Raw genomic sequence first — 19,117 nt, 5'->3', positions numbered from 1 at the left:
AATTAGTAGCAGGGAAACCAGGTCAGATCCCCCTGTGAAGACACCACCTGGCTGCCTGTCACACACACACACACACACACAACACACACACACACACACACACACACACAAACATAGCTCTAAAATCCACAAATGTTTACAGCAAATGTTTTCTTAATTATCATTAATTATTATTTATTTATTTCATTGCCTTTAGCCATCATCTATTCACATATTCATGAGCAGTTATTAAATTACATCTATTATTTCCGCGGGTCATTAAACGCCTCAGACTGAGCACAGGTCCTGGGACACACCGACGCGGTCTGATTGGTCCGTGCTCTCTCAGTCTGCAACATGATTGGCTGACGAAGCCGACGGCGGACTGAACGTGGCTACACCACAGCCGGGCACGTCCGGGTACCGACCGACAGTGAGGAGGAAGCAGCTGACTGCACCTTCAACATAAAAGCCCGGGGTGGTGCAGGAGGGAGAGTGTGACGGAGCAGTGGAGGAGGAGCGGTTAGAGACGCCACCTTCTCCCGCTGTGCACTTCCGCTACACGGCCACTGTTGTCTCGGTCCCCGCGGAGGACTGAGGTTTACTTTGTCGGGTCAATAAAGATTTTACTTTGAAAGTTTGGAGCGGAAGCTGTGACCGTGTAGTGTTGTATGAATGAAGGCTGTCAGTGAGGTGACAGACTGAGCATGAGGACAACAGGTGTGTGCTGACAGCTCGCTCTCCTCGCCAGGTAAGACGTACTTCCACTCAGCCCTGATGCGCGCGGTACGGAGCACCAAACCCCGCCGCGAAATGTCGCACTTTAACACGCGCTTCCGGTTCTGACGAAGATCGTACCTGCAGGAAGGTAAACAAACACTTTCCACGGTTGGACCTGAGTCCACCTTCACTTCGGCGTTCAGCCAGTCCCCCAGACAGCCCGGGTTCAGATACCTGGTCTTCTTCTTCACATCTGGGTCAGCTGTCTCTCTCCGGACCAGTGGGGTTCGACTTCAGAGACAAATAATAATAAATATAACCATATTTACTCATTAAAAATTAAACTTTATTCAACCAAAACGCGGTTTATTTATATTTTTTATTAGATTCAGGAAGTGTCCCGATGCTCTCTCACACAGAGAGCTGGACTCTGCTCTCAGACCAGTTCTCAGCCGAGTCCTGAGTTTTCTTGCAGGTGTTGGTGAGGTAAACGAACCTGGGCTGATCTGTCAGGTAATGCTGAGCACAGATCGACCGATATGTCTTTTCCAGGGCCGATACTGATTATCGATAATCAAGGAGACCGATAACAGATATTTGGAACCGATACGACGACACAGAACTACTGCTGTATAAAGGACACTCAGGTGTTTCTATTATTTTGTCCACCCCAGTTCTATCAGTGAATCCAGGTAAATATCAGAAACACCTCCAAACACTACATCCTCTATAATGATCATCAACAACTGTCAGAAACTATTTTAATAAAAACATTATCAGCTTCATGGAGGAGGATTTACTGCAGGACTGTTGTATCAGACTCCATCAGGTTGATCTACATGTTCCTAATAAACTGATCACTGTATATCAGTCATTATCAGCTGTGTGCACAGACTGTGAAGAGCCTGACTGGAGTTAACTGGTTGATATCGGTGCTGTTCTCACCTGTGAACTGCTTCACCTGGTGACCTAAAGATGCTCTTTGATTTAATAATTTTATCATTTATTATTATTATTATCACATTTATTTAAAAAAAGGAACGATACCGAGGTGTAGCCTACAACATCATAGTAAATAAATATAAAGTGATATATAAATGTAAATGGCCGGACTGAGATCTTGATGGTAGAACATGGAATATTATATCTACAGAGGACTCTTGTTCTGACTGATTACATGGTGGAGCCACCTGAACATGTTTATTCAGTGTTTGAGTTGATCATAGTCGCTTAATCAAATTCACTTAGTCAACATGATTTTTTTTTTAATATTCAACAATCATGATTTGTCCAGGAATTATCAATATGTCAGTTATTAGCTTATAAAATGTAAACATTACCATCTTATTTTACATCAACACAAACTAAGATCTAACAGGTTTTATCATTTTGTCAGGATTGTCTCTAAAAACTACAATACCCATGAGTCTCAGCTGCCGTTGTCATGGAGATTAAGCCAGAGCAGTACCAAACTCAAACTTCTTAATAAAAGTCTCTCACCACTTCTCCTCGACCTCCATGGAAAACGTCATGAGGTCAAAGACGAGAAGGAGAATTCATCAGGACTTTATTTAAACTAACTTTATTTATAACTTTATTTATAACACACAGACAATAAATCCTCCTTCAGTAACCACGGAAACAAAACAAACAGGATTAAAATGTTGAAATAAGAAAACATGAAAGAAAAATACAAGAGAGAGTTGAGCCATTAAAATGAAGAGTGAATTATATATATATATATATATATATATATAAATATTATATCAGTCGGCTCTTTATGGAACAACATTCATGTACAGATTGTTATGATGATGAGAGAGATGATGACTCCTGAAGATCAGGATTTTCAGTTCTGGATCGAGTCACAAACATAAAACAGCTGCTCTGTTGTTTCTACATTTATGTGGTAAAACTACAATCGTGTGTCATTTGCAAGGAATTGTGGGACGGCATTTCTCCTTTCCTTTCGTGTTTCCTACGCTGAAGGAGATAAAATAGGAAGTACTACTTCAGCTCATTTCACTCAATTAGCCTACGAACCTTCTTACTTACCCTAGTTTTGTCAGCGCCATCATCTGTGATTAGCTGTTTGTTTAGCAATGCATCTTGGGAGTCGTAGTTGACTTCTGTCCTTCAGGCTTCCCGTAGCTCTGACCTTTCATCACAGCAGCAGATATGAGAGAAGTTACTGGTGAGACCGAAATGATCCAGTTTATTTTTCAGTTTTTGAGACGAGGGTCAAATCAATATCATGTTCATATCATCCTGATACAAATGGACGAATGATTATTGATTATCGCCCGGCTGAGGACTGAGCTGAACCTCAGCCGTCAGCAGGTAAAGATCGGGACGTGATGTATCCGGCTGTAGTTTGTGCTGCTGTTCACTCGGCCTGTGTGTCTCCTTCAGGTTATCAATATGGCCTCATGGATTATTCAGATGACTGTGGTGCTGCTGTCCGTCTTCGTCTACAGCAGCCAGGGGAAGAGAGACCAGGTGCTCTACTGCTCAGGTGAGTCGGCTCTGACTGGAGGGAGACATGTTTGTAGTTCTCTGCAGATCCTGACAGTCCTCTGAGAGATCGTCCTGTTTAGGCCTGTTTATTAGACGTCTTCATAAACCAGATCTTTTTGTTTCAGATATATTTTATTGATCAGTAGCACCTGTGTTCATCGGTACTGTCGCTCTCCATTTACTGACATTCACCTGTGTTTCCCAGCATGCAAAGCGATTGTGGATGAGCTGAACTACTCGATCAGTCAGGTGGACCCGAAGAAGACCATCAACGTGGGCAGCTTCAGACTCAACCCCGACGGATCCATGAAAGACAAAAAGGTAGAGAACACCTGACCTCACACTCACCTGTCCCCCGCAGCGCTCAGGTAACTGTGGTCTGAAATTAACATCAGTGAAACAGTAATAATACGAGACAATATATTATAATAATAATTCTATGTCACAAACACTAAGGCTAAATTTTCATTTTAAAATGGCGTTTAACCAACACACCTGAAAACACGTTTCTCCTCCTTCAAAATAAAAGCTGTAAAAACCTGGATATGGGACCTGGGTTCTGAGAGAGGCCGCGATCAGTGATGTGGATGGATCACTGCAGTCCTGATTGATCGGTGATTGTGTGTGTGTGTGTGTGTGTGTGTGTGTGTGTGTGTGTGTGTGTGTGTGTGTGTGTGTGTGTGTGTGTGTGTGTGTGTGTGTGTGTGAGACGCTGTGTGAACACAGTGAGGCTATGGATCCAGCTTATTGTTCCTGGTCTAATGAGGTCACGTCCCACTGGAACCTGGACATCCTCTACTGCCCAGGGACCCGGCTATCATGAGGTGTCCAGCTCTGCTATTGATTTCCTGGCCTTTAATCCCTGTTTAGCCTGTCACTGATAGCTGCTGCCACTGATGTGAGTCTGGGTGAAGGCAGTAAAATATTCTCTACGTCTCTGTGTTCGTTATCTGTGAAGTGAGAGAGTGAAACGTGCTGACGGTTGGCCGAGCGGCCTGCGAAGTCTTCAGTCTGCTGTGTCCTCTGACGGGAGACACCGTCCTCTACCCCTGACCTGAAGTCTCTGACCTCATCTGCTTTAAAGCTGCGTTTAACTCTGCAGAATGACACGCGATACGTCACGACTGATGAGACCCAATCAGGAGGAGACGCAGGTGTCTGGATCAGCAGCGTCTGTGTTTGAGCGGCTCAGTGACGACGGCAGAAAGTGTTTTAAAACTGAAACGAGTCAGTGTGGATGAAGCCTGACTCCTCCGCCGCAGCAGGGAGTGAACCAACTGAAAACTTGGTACCTCCAGGAAAGCTGCAGGTCTTCTTCTGCAGTTCTGTAAACGGCGCCACCACATGGTGCAATGCTGCAACTGCAGTTACAAATGACGGAAATTTGAAAACATGAGGACACCTGTCAGAGTTTAAGGCGGCATCTTAAAGGGAAAACAGCACTTTTCCTTTCCTACATTTTTGCAACCACTGAACCAACATATTCCTTTCTGATTCACTCAGCTGACCTGCAGCTGCGGCGTAATACAGTGCGTTCCATAGGGGCGCTTGTGCGTAGGAATACGGTAGTTCAGTGGTTGCAAAAATGTAGTGCCAAAGGAAAAGTGCTGTTTTTACAGGAAGATAAATCACTGAAAATATTCCACATGAAGCTTCATTTAAACACATATTGGATTGTTTGGGTGGGTGTTTTTAAAAGGGTCTAAAACACGCTTTTTCCACGTGGCCCCGCCCACAGCAACACATCGCTCTGACACTCTGTCGGTGGGTCGTCTTCCTAACCGACACCACTCATCATCATCTGCTGCAGGTGATGTACCGACTGTATGTTTCTACCTCACACAACCTGAACTGTCCCTTTAACATCAGCGTCTCTACAGCCTCCAGTTTAATGATGACGTTAATGCTGGACCGAAACCTCCACGATTTCTTCTTCTGTGGTTTTAAATGTCTCCTCCAGCTCTGCTGACAGACTGGGACTCTGTCATCGCCGCAGATGCAAACGGTTTGCGGCCGTGATGGCGCCGGTCACCGGGACAGCGCTTCTCCTCCTCTGCTCCTCGCTGACACTAACCTCCACCTGTTGCTTTGTTTGCTCCATCAAATGTTGCTGAGCGCAGAAGAAGCCAAACCTTGATCCCATGCCCTCTCGGCTCCCTCCTTTTCAGCAGCTTTTGACCCGCTGTGAATCGGAGAGGGAGGGATGTCACAGCTTAGATGCCATCAGTGAGGAGGATTTGCAGGTTTTAAGTCTCTGCTCTTTGGCCCCCTCACAGTAGGACTTCCTGGGGGCATGGGGCTGCTCTCTGGCACAAAAGTTAAACCTGCCTGCTGCAACAATGACACATTTAAGGCCTCCAAAGACATTGAACTTAGTTGGAGCAGCGAGCTGATCTCATAGAGACCGGTGGGAAGTCATGCATTGAGAATGAGAGGATGCACAAAGGCCGGCTGACACAGTGACACATAATATCATGGCCCAGAAATGTGACTGAGCGAGGGGACATCCACAGAGGGTTTTGTTTTCCCTCCACTGAGGTTCTTAAAGCAGTAGCTCAACAGAAATACGCCGATAGGAGACGGAGGATATCAACCTGATATCATCTGTGTCCGTTAGAGGAAGAGGATGTGGTCTGAGCAGGACACGTTCAGCAGAGTCAGAGGTCGTATCAGAAAGTGTTAAAGTACATCAGTCAGATCATCATCAGAGCAGAGCTGTGACGGGAACAAAGCCGGAACAGATCAGACCACATGAAGTTATTAGACTATTACAGCAGCTGATGTCTTCAGGTGTTACAGCCACAGGTGTAGAAGTGCTGGAGCGCACCGCTACTCTTTTCCCTCCAAGTGAAGAAATAAAACAGCCACAGTTCACAGAATCCAGCTGAAGTTTATCTACATTTTTAATCTCTTGAAGATCGGATCATCACTAAAGAGCGCGTCACGTAGAGAGCTGATGAAAACAAATGAAATGGTAAAAGTTTAAGGTCTATAGATTGATTTCCAAACGTCAGTCACGCATCAAGTAACATACAAGAAAACATTCCACCTTAAAAGATGGCGGTAGCCTCTGAGCTGCTCAGTGATTTAAATCGTTAATTAGTAAAGATGAAAAAACAGAAAACATCCGTCGTCATTTATCTTTCACTCTCCTGACAGTTTCTTTCTCTGTGATGCTTTTACATAGAAACACGTCAGAGTCAGTTACACCTCAGTTTAACTCTCCAGACGTCGCATTTCCCAGGGACAGATGTGACCGGAAACATCCCAGTTTTTAACTGTGAATAAGAAACAGATGTGCAGTGTTATGCTTGTTGTGGCCAACAGAGGGGGCTGGTTGTTACTACAGCAGCTTCAGAAATAAAACTAAAATCAACTAAATAGAATTATCTGAATCATTTTTTTCTTTTATTTTTTTGTCGTCTCTAGGCAGAGAAAAGGTTAGCTGGCTCACTCATTGGACAGGAGTTCATAACCAGGCAGTAAACTAACGAAAACAAACATACCCAAAGCCCCCCAGCTGAAACTTAAAAAAATGATTTTTATGTTGGAAGAAGTGAAGAAGAAGAAGTGACCCGACAACAATATTCACAACCTGGAAAACTTTCATGAGAAACGTTTTTGATTCTTTTGATCTGTGGACACTTAAGAACTAAAGGAATATAAATAATCGAGGAATAGATAGACAACTGGACTTTGCGATAGCTTCAAAGGTAGGGAGCCATTGTTGTATCAGTCATCCTTCACCTCAGTTTATTACAGAACAACAGTTGCCATGTTCAAAATAAACCACCATTTAAATGATATATTGATGCCGAACGCGAAATGTCCCCGGTTTTCATTTCAGAAATCTGCACACCTTAGCTTAGCTACGTTTACATAGCCTAGCCTGTTAGCTTAGCTTGACCTCTGCCTTCTCCTCTGAATGGATGTTTCCAGTCAGGCTTTATTTGCTCGACATGAGTTGGTCAATTCTCAATTTGTCTATATCTTTTTTTTAATTTCAACTCCACCTTCATTCAGACTAATTCTGAGGAGGGGGGTCGGTCTGTTCTGGACCATTCGGGAATTTCATTTGTACTTAAATAAACACTACGTGGACCATCATGGATCTGGTCCCTGGATGAGGCCCCTGTGGATACTGGAACTATTTCTTGATGGACAGCAGCGTATTCATCCACCCAGCGCTTCTGTCTCAGTCTCTGGTTGTAGTGCGGTTTTTTGCCGGATGCAGTGGGTAGAGTCCAGATCCTGGTTTTAGTCTCAGTCTCCTGTTCGTCCAGGAGGGTCCAGACCTGACTCTGGATCTGGTTCATGTTGGTCAGCAAACAATCCCTCACTGGCTTCCCACACAGAAATGGATCCAGCCTTAAAACAATGATTTATTTACAATTATTATTATTTCACAGTTATTTATTTTTCTTCGGACATGGCTAACAGTGTACCCCTGCTTCATGCTAAGCTAAGCTAACCATGTCTGGACTCTGATGTTGCTGCAAGCCTCACCTGTCCTCCATCAACCAGCTCTTCTGTGTTTTCACGTCACTGTCAGAATTAGCTGCTAATTACAAACTCTTATTTCTCTCCTGCCATCATGAAGTCAAACCTTTATTATTCACTAATCCATGTTTTAAACACTCTAATATGACATCTCAGCTTCTCCCTCCTCTCTTGCACTTTGATGACAAATTATTATTGTTATTATTATTAATTTATGAGTCTTCATTGGCCCGAATCACCGGGACAATGAAACTGAAAGGCCCCTGTCCACAGCGGTGCAATAATGGCTCCCTGTCCAATGGGAATTGAATGGAGGATAGCATCCCTGAGAAGCCTATTCTCTGGCCCGACTGGTCGCACCCCCCCGCCCCCGCCCCCCCACCCCATTCTTCAAACAACGCTGTGACTGACAGCTCCTTTCACCAGGCTGCGACTGGCAGGGAAGGGCTTTAATTCCAAACCATTTTGTAGCATGGCATGATAATGACTCAGACCCAAGCCCACGGGCGGAGATGGACCGACGTGGTTTCATTGTGGGGCGGAGGGGAGGGGAGGGGGGGGGCTTTTCTTTTTCTCTTTTTTAAAGGGGGGGGGGTTGGATGAGATTCAGGACTTAGTTTGAGTTTAGATTTCAAACCCAGTTTTCTGGAATCTGTGTTTATATGATGAGAACGGACGAGTCTGAGTCACGATGATGATGATCGATGAAGATTTGATCTGTTTGTTGAAGACACTGATTCACCTGCAGCTCGTCACGTGAGGATTTATTAGAGATAAACTACATAAAGTTAACACTTACATGCTACTTGAAAATGCACCAGTAATAGTAGTAATATAATATAATATAATACATTTCATTTCCATCTGAGCACATGTGATAATTCATGTTTGTTTTTAAACAAAAGAAATGAAGTGAGAAGAAATTCAAATCTAAATGATTAAAGTTCTCACAGGTTAAACATTAAAAACTAGTTCCTCAGTGTTTCTTCTTTAAATTATTTTATAATAACTGTCTAAATAAATAAATATTAAAAAGTATAATAACTGTTCACACTCACCAGAGTGATTTTATATATCTGACGTATTAATGATGTAATGAATCGAACTGTGAATTAATTCTTCACTGTGGGAAAATAAACATTAATGTCAAAACATAATAATAATAATTATTCATCGGTAATATTTCTGGTCATAGTCTCTACTTTCACATCTTCAGTGGATGAAATGTCAAAGTCATCACAGCAGATTTTGATTGACAGATGAACCTCATCTTCATCGGCTGGTGTGACCTACATCCCTCAGAGCTCGACCTCTGACCTTTGACCCTGTGCTGTAACATTCTGGTGACTTCCTTCCTGCCTCAGCACAACAGTGATGTCAAGCTCAGGGATCAGAACCAGGTCCTGAAGAGACCAGAGGACCAGAGAGGACTGAACCAGGTCCTGAAGAGACCAGAGGACCAGAGAGGACTGAACCAGGTCCTGAAGAGACCAGAGGACCAGAGAGAGGACTGAACCAGGTTCTGAAGAGACCAGACGACCAGAGAGAGGACTGAACCGGGTTCTGAAGAGACCAGAGAATCAGAGAGAGGACTGAACCAGGTCCTGAAGAGACCAGACGACCAGAGAGAGGACTGAACCAGGTCCTGAAGAGACCAGATGACCAGAGAGAGGACTGAACCGGGTCCTGAAGAGACCAGAGGATCAGAGAGAGGACTGAACCAGGTCCTGAAGAGACCAGATGACCAGAGAGAGGACTGAACCAGGTTCTGAAGAGACCAGAGGATCAGAGAGAGGACTGAGCCGGGTCCTGAAGAGACCAGAGGATCAGAGAGGACTGAACCAGGTTCTGAAGAGACCAGAGGATCAGAGAGAGGACTGAACCGGGTTCTGAAGAGACCAGAGGATCAGAGAGAGGACTGAACCGGGTCCTGAAGAGACCAGAGGATCAGAGAGAGGACTGAACCAGGTTCTGAAGAGACCAGAGGATCAGAGAGAGGACTGAACCGGGTCCTGAAGAGACCAGAGGATCAGAGAGGACTGAACCAGGTCCTGGAGAGACCAGAGGACCAGAGAGGACTGAACCAGGTCCTGAAGAGACCAGAGGACCAGAGAGGACTGAAGCAGGTCCTGAAGAAACTAGAGGACCAAAGAGGACTGAACCAGGTCCTGAAGAGACCAGAGGACCAGAGAGGACTGAACCAGGTCCTGAAGAGACCAGAGGACCAGAGAGGACTGAACCGGGTCCTGAAGAGACCAGAGGATCAGAGAGAGGACTGAACCGGGTCCTGAAGAGACCAGAGGATCAGAGAGGACTGAACCAGGTCCTGAAGAGACCAGAGGACCAGAGAGGACTGAACCGGGTCCTGAAGAGACCAGAGGACCAGAGAGAGGACTGAACCGGGTCCTGAAGAGACCAGAGGACCAGAGAGGACTGAACCAGGTCCTGAAGAGACCAGAGGACCAGAGAGAGGACTGAACCGGTCCTGAAGAGACCAGAGGACCAGAGAGGACTGAACCAGGTCCTGAAGAAACCAGAGGACCAAGAGAGGACTGAACCAGGTCTGAAGAGACCAGAGGACAGAGAGAGGACTGAACCAGGTCCTGAAGAGACCAGAGGACCAGAGAGGACTGAACCGGTCCTGAAGAGACCAGAGGATCAGAGAGGACTGAACCGGGTCCTGAAGAGACCAGAGGATCAGAGAGGACTGAACCAGGTCCTGAAGAGACCAGAGGACCAGAGAGGACTGAACCGGGTCCTGAAGAGACCAGAGGACCAGAGAGGACTGAACCAGGTCCTGGAGAGACCAGAGGATCAGAGAGAGGACTGAATCAGGTTCTGAAGAGACCAGAGGACCAGAGAGAGGACTGAACCAGGTCCTGAAGAGACCAGAGGATCAGAGAGGACTGAAGCAGGTCCTGAAGAAACTAGAGGATTCATATTTACTCGGAGGCTGGAAACACAAGACAGGAAGGAAAACAGATGGTGGAGAGGCCCTTTGTCAAAGTGTGTGTGTGTGTGTGTGTGTGTATGTGTGTGTGTGTGTGTGTGTTTGTGTGTGTGTGTGTGTGTGTGTGTGTGTGTGTGTGTGTGTGTGTGTGTGTAATGTAATCAGTGGGCTTGGCCCGGAAGGGAACACAGCCAAAGGGGTCAGGGAATAATAAATCTGCATTGTTACAAAATCCAGTTCATCTGCAAGATGCCCTCAAACACCCCCCCACCCCCACCCAACACCCCCACCCACCCAACACACCAAGCTAAAAGACTCCTCTCCTCACCCCCCCTCTGCCACCTTTTGACCACAGAAGACAAGGAAGATTTCCTCCTTTGATCAGTGGAGGGTGGAGGAGGATGAATGGCTGAAAGGAGCAGCAGAGGCAGGGGTGGGGTGGGGGGGTGGAGGGGGAGGCAGGGGTTGAGGGGAGCCCAGGAGATGAGCTGTTTACCCTGCACTTGGCTCCTGTTGAGGCCTCCTGCTCCTCCAGCTCCTCCACTGACCCCACCCTTCTCAGGAAACCAACCCCTCCCTCTGGCTTTCTCCAGCCTGGTCAGAGGTGGAGAGAGCACCACCCTGTCCTCGCCCCCTCACCCCCAGCCGTCACCCCTGTCACCCAACATCCGCCCGGGTACGGAGGAGCACCTGTCTTGACCCGTCTAGACACCGCCGCCTCCTCAGAGGGGGGAGAGGAAGAGGACGGTGGAGGCTGGATGAAGAGGTGGGGAGGGTCTTCACACAGGTTAAAAGTCAGAGTTCGTCAGTGAGGAAGGAGAAACCAGCGGAAACAGGAGGTCACCATGACGACCTCTCCGAGGAAGACCACCTCTTCTTCCTCACCATGAGCAGAGCCTTTGTGTTGTTGCCGAGCAGCGACACAGGAAGTGTCAGCTTCATCATTATTATTATTATTATTATTATTATTATTGTTGTGTTTCGTTTCTGGACTCAGGACCTGATCCTGATCCTGGACTCACTCCACCAGCTGATCGTCTACTCTCTCTCTCTCTCTCTCTCTCTCTCTCTCTCTCTCTCTCTCTCTCTCTCTCTCTCTCTCTCTCTCTCTCTCTCTCTCTCTCTCTCTCTCTCTCTGGTTGTGACCAGGTTCCTTTCGCCCGCTCAGAGACTCACCTCAGCGAGCTGCTGGACGCGGTGTGCGGCAGCATGAGCGACTACGCCCTCCACGTGGACCCTGACACTCAGCGCAGACAGTACATGAGGTTCGCTCCCAGGACCGGCGGGAACACCGGGGTCTTCCCCGACTTCAAGAACTTCCAGTTCGACGGGCCCGAGTCGTCCGAGGCCATGAAGTTCGCAGTGAGTGAAAGAGCAGTGTGATGAATGAACTGTGATCTTTAGAGACGTGTGGATTTACAGACCAGGACCAGGTTCCTCAGTTCTCAGGGTCCTCGCTGCTTTCAGACCAGTCACCAACTAAACTGTGTTTCTTCATTAAATCTGTGTGAATCAGTTGCTAGGAAACATGTAGCTCTGTCCAATCAAAAGCAGCCAACTGGATAAACAGGAAGTGAACAAGTTACTGTGAGTTAACGGCCAAGGAAAAATTAAATAAAGTAGATATGATTTGATATAACACACACACACACACACACACACACAGATAATATTGCTGTAGTTAGGAGTACGAGGGGACAATGTGATTGCATTAATCTCAGCAGTCTTAATTAATTAACATTATTATTATTATAATGTTTTATTAATCTGAGACACGTCGACTTACCTTTGTTAAATTTAATTTAAAATTATTGTTTTTACTGAACTATGATAATGATTTAATAATGTTTAAAGATCATAGAATTAATCTTTTAATTATTAATTATAAAATAATTCAGTTTAAAAAGGAAGAGAAAAAAATTATTTTTCACATTTTTACAAAAGAAATATTAAAACAACAAATATCGAAGAAATTTAAACATCAAAAAACAAAAAACAAATACTGAACAAAAATTAAAAAAACTTCAAATCATTTAAAAGATTGTTTTTATTCATTTATTTTTTTAGTCTTTGCGTCTGTTATTTTACACCGACACACAGGTTCAGCTCAGGTGTGTCATCTTCTTCTACTCTCTAATTTCAAGGTGTCGTAGGTTTTTCCTGCAGGTGTAAATGTTCAGTACCAGCTCGTGTGTGTGTGTGTGTGTGTGTGTGTGTGTATGTACAGAGTAAAAAGGTTGAAGGTTGGCACATGATGTTGATGATGCTGAGCTGCTGCATCATGTGACCAAATAGATTTTTATGAATGAAACAAACGTGGTTCATGTTCCAGCTGTAGTGTAGCTGCACTGCGTTCACACGTCATAATAACTCGCAGCTCAACCTGAGTGTGAGTCCAGGTCTGAGTCTTCACTCTCTTCACCCTTCAGATCTGGGTTTCTCAGACCTGTTTCTAAGCTGAAGTGAATCCTCATCACCCTGAGCTGGAGTTCATTTCTAACGTTGGAGCTAATTTCACATCACAGGTCGTTTGTGCGGCTGGCTCCTGCACAAACCCTGAAATAACAGACTCAGTGTCGCTGTCAGAGGCCGAGGCCGGGGTCGGGCTGTCGGTGAACGTAGCCCTGTGACCACCGAGCCGTCAAGATGGCCGAACTGGCAAAGAGAGGGAAAACATGGCCTCCACTCTGCAAACGCCGGGCCCACCATTGTGCGAAAAGATGTGACAAACAGTGTGTGTGCTTGTGTGTGTGTGTGTGTGTGTGTGTGTGTGTGTGTGTGTGTGTGTGTGCGTGTGTGTTGTGCTTGTGTGTGTGTCGTGTATGCATGACCGAGCCACCCCCTCACCCCCCCAGGCCAATCCTTTCCTCTGCTCTTGTGTTTGTGTCTCAGTGTGAGTCGGTGGTGGAGGAGCTGGAGGATGATATCATCTCTCTGTTCAGCCGGGACGTGGAGCAGGTGCACGAGGAGCTCTGCAGCAGAGTCTCAGGTACCACGGCTTGTACCACCTACACACACACACACACACACACACACACACACACACACACACACACACACACACACACACACCTCACCCTCCTCCCCCCTCTATGGAATCAGCAGCAAAGTGGACAGAACAAAAAAGAGAAATAATAGATAATGATATAAGAACAACAATTACAATATTTAAATATGACAAAAATAGCAGCAGAGAAAAGATATTGCACAGTTGGTGTGTGTTAATTATTGCACATGTTGAGTTACAACCTACATCTCCAACCAACCAATAGGAATGCAGCATGAAGTGACGGCTACATACGTTTATTCATCCTAAAAAAAAAACACCTCAAACTCTCTCTTCCCTCTTCATCACCAGGTCCACATGCTCCTCCTCTTTGGACTTTTTTAATGCACATAAATAATATAAAATAATATAATATAATATTGTAGCTGATGGTTCGGGTGTTAATCATCGTTCAATCTACAACCTTGAAAACCTGGAAAACACATAGAAAATGAGAGAAGAAGTATTAGACAGTGTTATATAGACAGTATTTTGAATAGGGCTGCTATTGGTTTTATTTGTCAGTGCTGTGAACGCAGCCTTGACGTCACATCACATGCTAACTGTGCTAGTTTTTATAGTACATATATATATATATATATATATTTTTATATATATATATATTTTAATAGGTAGTCTTTAGATTAACATATTCTTCCGAACTTGTTTTAAACTGTTGAATAATGAGTTAGCATTTCTGGTTCAGTTGCTTGCTAGCTTGTTTTAAACTGTTGAATAATGCTAGCTACTAGCTTGTTTAGCCTGTAGCTAAAGGTTAAAGGTTTGAGGTTTCAAATGTAAGTTGATTCATTCCTGAGAGTTGATGATAATAAATGTGAAGCGGAGGTCACTGTATGTTAGTCAAACACCGGCTAAAGACTCGCTAACGGTTGTTTTTGCTTTGCTAGCAACTTTGTTAGCGTCACTTCAAACCCAATGCTGCGTTGTTCAGGTAAAACAGACCATAATATGACATGAAATCTTTAGCTGGGTGTGGTTAACCTGGTTAAAGACGTCACTTCCTGTTACTGGTAAAGCAGCTAAAGTGTGATAAACTGATGCAGTAAATAATCGGAGCTAATTCAGCTTTGAATCGTCGATTAGCTGTGAAGTTCAGTCTAGATTTGTCAGTAGGCCACTGTTTGTGTTATTGGTTCAGGCAGCAATGGTTGATATAATTAATGAGGAAAAAGATCAGTCAGATTATGAATTAATAATGATAGCTTTTATTTCATATGTTCATGTGATGAATTTGTCATAATTTCATCATTAATTAATCCTGTAATGAGACGATTTCATAGATAAGTAAAGACTGCACTTATTTAAAATCAGATAGGAACATATTGGTGTATAGAGGGATTCCTGAACTCACAGTGTTTGAATAGTGTTTAACACAAACTCACAATCTCAGAAATGATCCTAATGAACCGTCTGAACCTTCAACAGCAAATGAAATCTTTGTTACCGCGTCACATTAGACGCGTCGACGAGTCCTGGACTCTGAGGTGTTTGTCTCTGCTCTTGGTTCCAGACTACTGCAGAGCCGGCGGCCACTCGAACGAGGAGTTGTAGTGTTTGACAGTCAGAGGACGGAGGCGGGACCAGGGACCAGCACAGACTGTAAAAGTTTTTGACGAATGATCGATTAAGTTTTTGAATAAATAAAAGAGGAAATCTTGACAAAAAATATTGTGCACTTTAGTTTCTGTCTGAGGTTTGAGACGGACGCTGATGTCACTCGTATTATTATCAGACCCACACCGAGCGGTGAGAGACTGTGTTTGACATGCAGGAAATATAAGAATATTTTACATCAGCTGATTCATTTAAATGATATTTCATCTCCACATGTTTCCATCTGTTTGAAAGAAACTGAAACACTAAATGAACTGAATGATGAATCAGTTAATTAAAGAGTTTTCACAGCAGTTATTCTCTGTTATTTCAGTGTGTGTGAACATGATGCAGGCTGTCGTTGTAAAGCAGGAACATACATCTGCTTCTCTGACCACGTCAAGGTGGGAAGGAGACTTCATGAGGACTTAGGAAAAGATTCTGACTGCACTGATACTAGGATTTTATTTAAACTAACTATAACACATGCAGGATAAATCCTCCTTTACTGACAGAATCTAAACTAACAGGACTGAAATGTTGAAATAGGAAAATATAAATGGAGGAAGTTGAAGCTGTTAAAATAATTAAATAGAAATAAGAAACAGAGCAAGAAGTTTCCTGGCATTTGCGCTTTTCACATTTCTATACAATTGTTAAGTGGAGAAAATTTTTTTTTGCTGTTTTTCATTTGGTGATTTAGTGAAATTAGATGATGTATAAACTATAGTATTTAGTTATGATGATGATATTGTTTTTTTCTTGTTTATTTTTTGATTTCCTGGCTGGATTTAAAGAGAATAAATCTATATTTATGGATTTGGGCTTCAGTTGATCAGACAAGGATTTCCATCAGTTCTGGATCGAGTCACAAACATAAAACAGTTTGTGTTGTTTCTACATTTACGTTGTTTCTGCGGAGGTGAAACTACAACGGTGCGTCGCTTTAAATGTTGCTGCAGCAAGGAATTGTGGGACGGTATTTTTCTCCCTTCCTTTCCTATAGGAAGCTCCAGTGTTTCCTAAGCTGAAGGAGATAGGAAACACTGAAGCTCCCTTCCTCATCAGTTAGAGACGTGGAGCAGCTCTGATACTTCCGGGTCATTTCACTCAGTTTGAACCTTCGGGCTCAGTGTTGCTCTTCAGTCTGTGCAGAACGAGCTGCAGCTGGACGCGAAGACGCAGGTTTCCTCTCAGACAAACCAGCAGGTGTACAGACCGGAGCTAACGCTGGAGAATCCTTTGTCTGATTGGAGAGGACGGGGCAGCAGCTGGCAGCTGATTGGCCAGAACACTGTGTATTGATATGCTAAAGGCCTCGTGTCCGCGGGGGAAGCACAGACTGTGTCAGACTGAGGCTCCTCTCAGCTCACTCACGTCTGTAGGTGTGTTTGCAGGAGACAAGACACCTGAGCTGGTTTCACAAACACACTTTGACTGTGTCTTAGATCCAACAAACAGTCAGACTTTTTCCAAAATAACAAAAATGGCCGACTGAGGAACAGCTCCGTCCTTCAGCTTCTGCTGCGGTAAACTAGTTGCATGCTTTTCCTCAGTCGGACATTTTTTTTTTTTATATTGAAAAAAGTAAGAGAAGCCAAGAACTAAACTTCTTTACAACAGATGGATTTACACTCTATCTGATCTCTGACAGTCTTTGTGAAAGCAGCAGTGACCTGCACAGGTGTGCTGATGAAACCATGTTTAACAGGGTCATGGGTCGTGTTTGCTCATTAATGAGATTGTGGTGAGGTTTTGGGATTTATTTAAGTTATTTAACTGTGTTTCCTTTAATGAGTTTTGGTAGTTTAATGTGAGAAGTGGCAGTAGAGCTGCAGAAGAGTATTGTTTTAAACAGATCTAGGGGGAGGGGCTTAGCGGTGCGAGGCTGTACTGACTTTGACAAGTTGGATATTTGTCTGTTTTTTTTCCCCTCGCTGTTTTTGTAAATAAAAGCACCTCAATCTATTTTTGTGACTCAGGCCATCCTGTTCTTTTTCTTAGACAGTGGTAAACCTCCACTCAGACTAGTTACATCCCTGTTTAACCTTGACCTTTGACCTTTAGCCACCAAAATCTAATCAGTTCATCCTCGAGTCCAAGTGAACGTTTGTGCCAAATGTGAAGAGTTTCCGTCCAGGGGTTTCTGAGATATCGTGACCTTCGAGCTTCAGGTCGTAGTTTCACAAACAGACCAGCCAGAGAGAGAGAGAGAGAGAGAGAGAGAGAGAGAGAGAATTCATTCATTTATAGATAATGACGCTCTAAACATTTAGCAGCACGTCCTCTCAGCCACGTGTCATCAGCAGCAGGTGTTTCTCCACCTTTACAGTGTGTCCTCTGCTTGTTGCTCCGACTGCAGCAGCAGTATCTGCTCCTCCCTCCCTCCCTCCCTGGTTTCCTCTCCGCCCGGGGATTGAAGTCACAGTAGGACCCGAACAAGCTCATTGTGTAGCTGCCTGTCTGGAAATGTCAAGGAGCCCAGCTTCCACCCCTGACTGATCAAGGGTTACCAAGGTGCTGACTGGCTCCAGGGTGACAGACGCCCCTCACACCCGCTAACTGCTCACACAGCTCAGTGACTGACAACAGAACTTTTCATTTAAATACAAAGCTGCTCTGAGGGCCTGAATATATAATCACACGTATAAATATATTGGTAGGAAAGAGGGAAGTGAATGAAAACATGGGGACAGTTGCACAAAGTGTCTTAACTTAAGATTTTCCCTAAAATAAAAAACACCCTTAACTCTCCTCCTTAAGGTTTCCTTAAATAATCACTTGAGTATTTCAGGTCTGATACTGAAGGAATCACTTAAAGTCAGTTAAGCTGTCGCACAGAAGACCTTAGCAACGGGGGGCGAGACGATATAGGTGGGATGTTAACCGGTATCACAAGTGCTAATGCCAGAAAACAAACGGTCTCCATGGAGACTGAAGAATCTTACCGCTGTAAAATCTCTTTCACTGCTGCAAATGCCTCAATTTTTACTAAAGTAACTCCCTCAGCTGAGGAGAAATTCAACCTTAAGTGTCTTTACTTAAGTAGAAAGCTTAAGGTGCTTTGTGGGTCGTATGTTTGTCTTTCCAATCTTTAAGGAAATCTGACAGGTCCAGAATCACAAGCAGTCACATGATCAGGTTGGAAAGAAGCTAACGCATGATGCACAGGTAGCTCACCTGGTTAAAACGTCCAGCCCAGACCCTTCCCCTCTCCTCCAGCTGCTCGGCCTTTAACCAGAACCAAGAGCCGTGACCACGTCAGTCCTGCTCCAGCCTCCTCACGCCGGCTGCCAGGACCTTTTACCATAGATTTAAGATTTTATCGATCACCTTTAAAGCTCTCCTCGGCCTCGCTCCCGGTTACATCTCCGACCTTTTTAGTTCCGCACTCCCCAGTACGCACCTTGAGATCCTCAGGTCTTTTGTCTGTTGCAGAGACCGGACCCGAGGCGCCGGAACAATCAGGTCGGCTGAGTCTGTGACCTCCTTTAACCTTCCGACGTCTAAGAGTCATTTCTTGATTTCCACATTATCGCTGAAGGAACTTGCATATAAGATCAAACTTAAGTGTTTTATATCACAATATTGCTGAAATATTGCAAAATGCTGAAAAAGTGAAGCCCAGTTTTTTTTAATTCTTGTGAAAACAAAACTCTACAGATGTGGATGAATTGTTTTGGTGCTTGAAAAATCTTAGGTTCATAGAAACAGCGCAACATGTGAGTAAAATAGCAGATAAATGTATAATAAATGCCTAAAATGTTGTCTGTCACTTGAACCAAATATTT

The 19,117-nt window shown here is 44.4% G+C and overlaps 1 protein-coding gene across 1 annotated transcript; it reads left to right on the top strand.

Annotated features, from left to right (window-relative positions):
• Positions 1–573: 573 nt before the first annotated feature.
• Positions 574–15,640, top strand: cnpy1 (canopy FGF signaling regulator 1). Its single transcript, XM_056392564.1, has 6 exons — positions 574–730; positions 3,112–3,214; positions 3,422–3,537; positions 11,816–12,028; positions 13,559–13,655; positions 15,244–15,640. Exons 2-6 carry the CDS (start codon positions 3,121–3,123, stop codon positions 15,282–15,284), a joined length of 561 nt encoding a protein of 186 aa, XP_056248539.1. The 5' UTR covers positions 574–730; positions 3,112–3,120; the 3' UTR covers positions 15,285–15,640.
• The last annotated feature ends 3,477 nt before the right edge of the window (positions 15,641–19,117 follow it).

This window comes from Seriola aureovittata, chromosome 12 (genome assembly GCF_021018895.1).
Source record: "Seriola aureovittata isolate HTS-2021-v1 ecotype China chromosome 12, ASM2101889v1, whole genome shotgun sequence".
In the NCBI taxonomy this organism is placed as follows: domain Eukaryota; kingdom Metazoa; phylum Chordata; class Actinopteri; order Carangiformes; family Carangidae; genus Seriola; species Seriola aureovittata.
The sequence above is the reverse complement of the archived record's forward strand: the minus strand, read 5'-3'. Positions and strand labels throughout refer to the sequence as shown.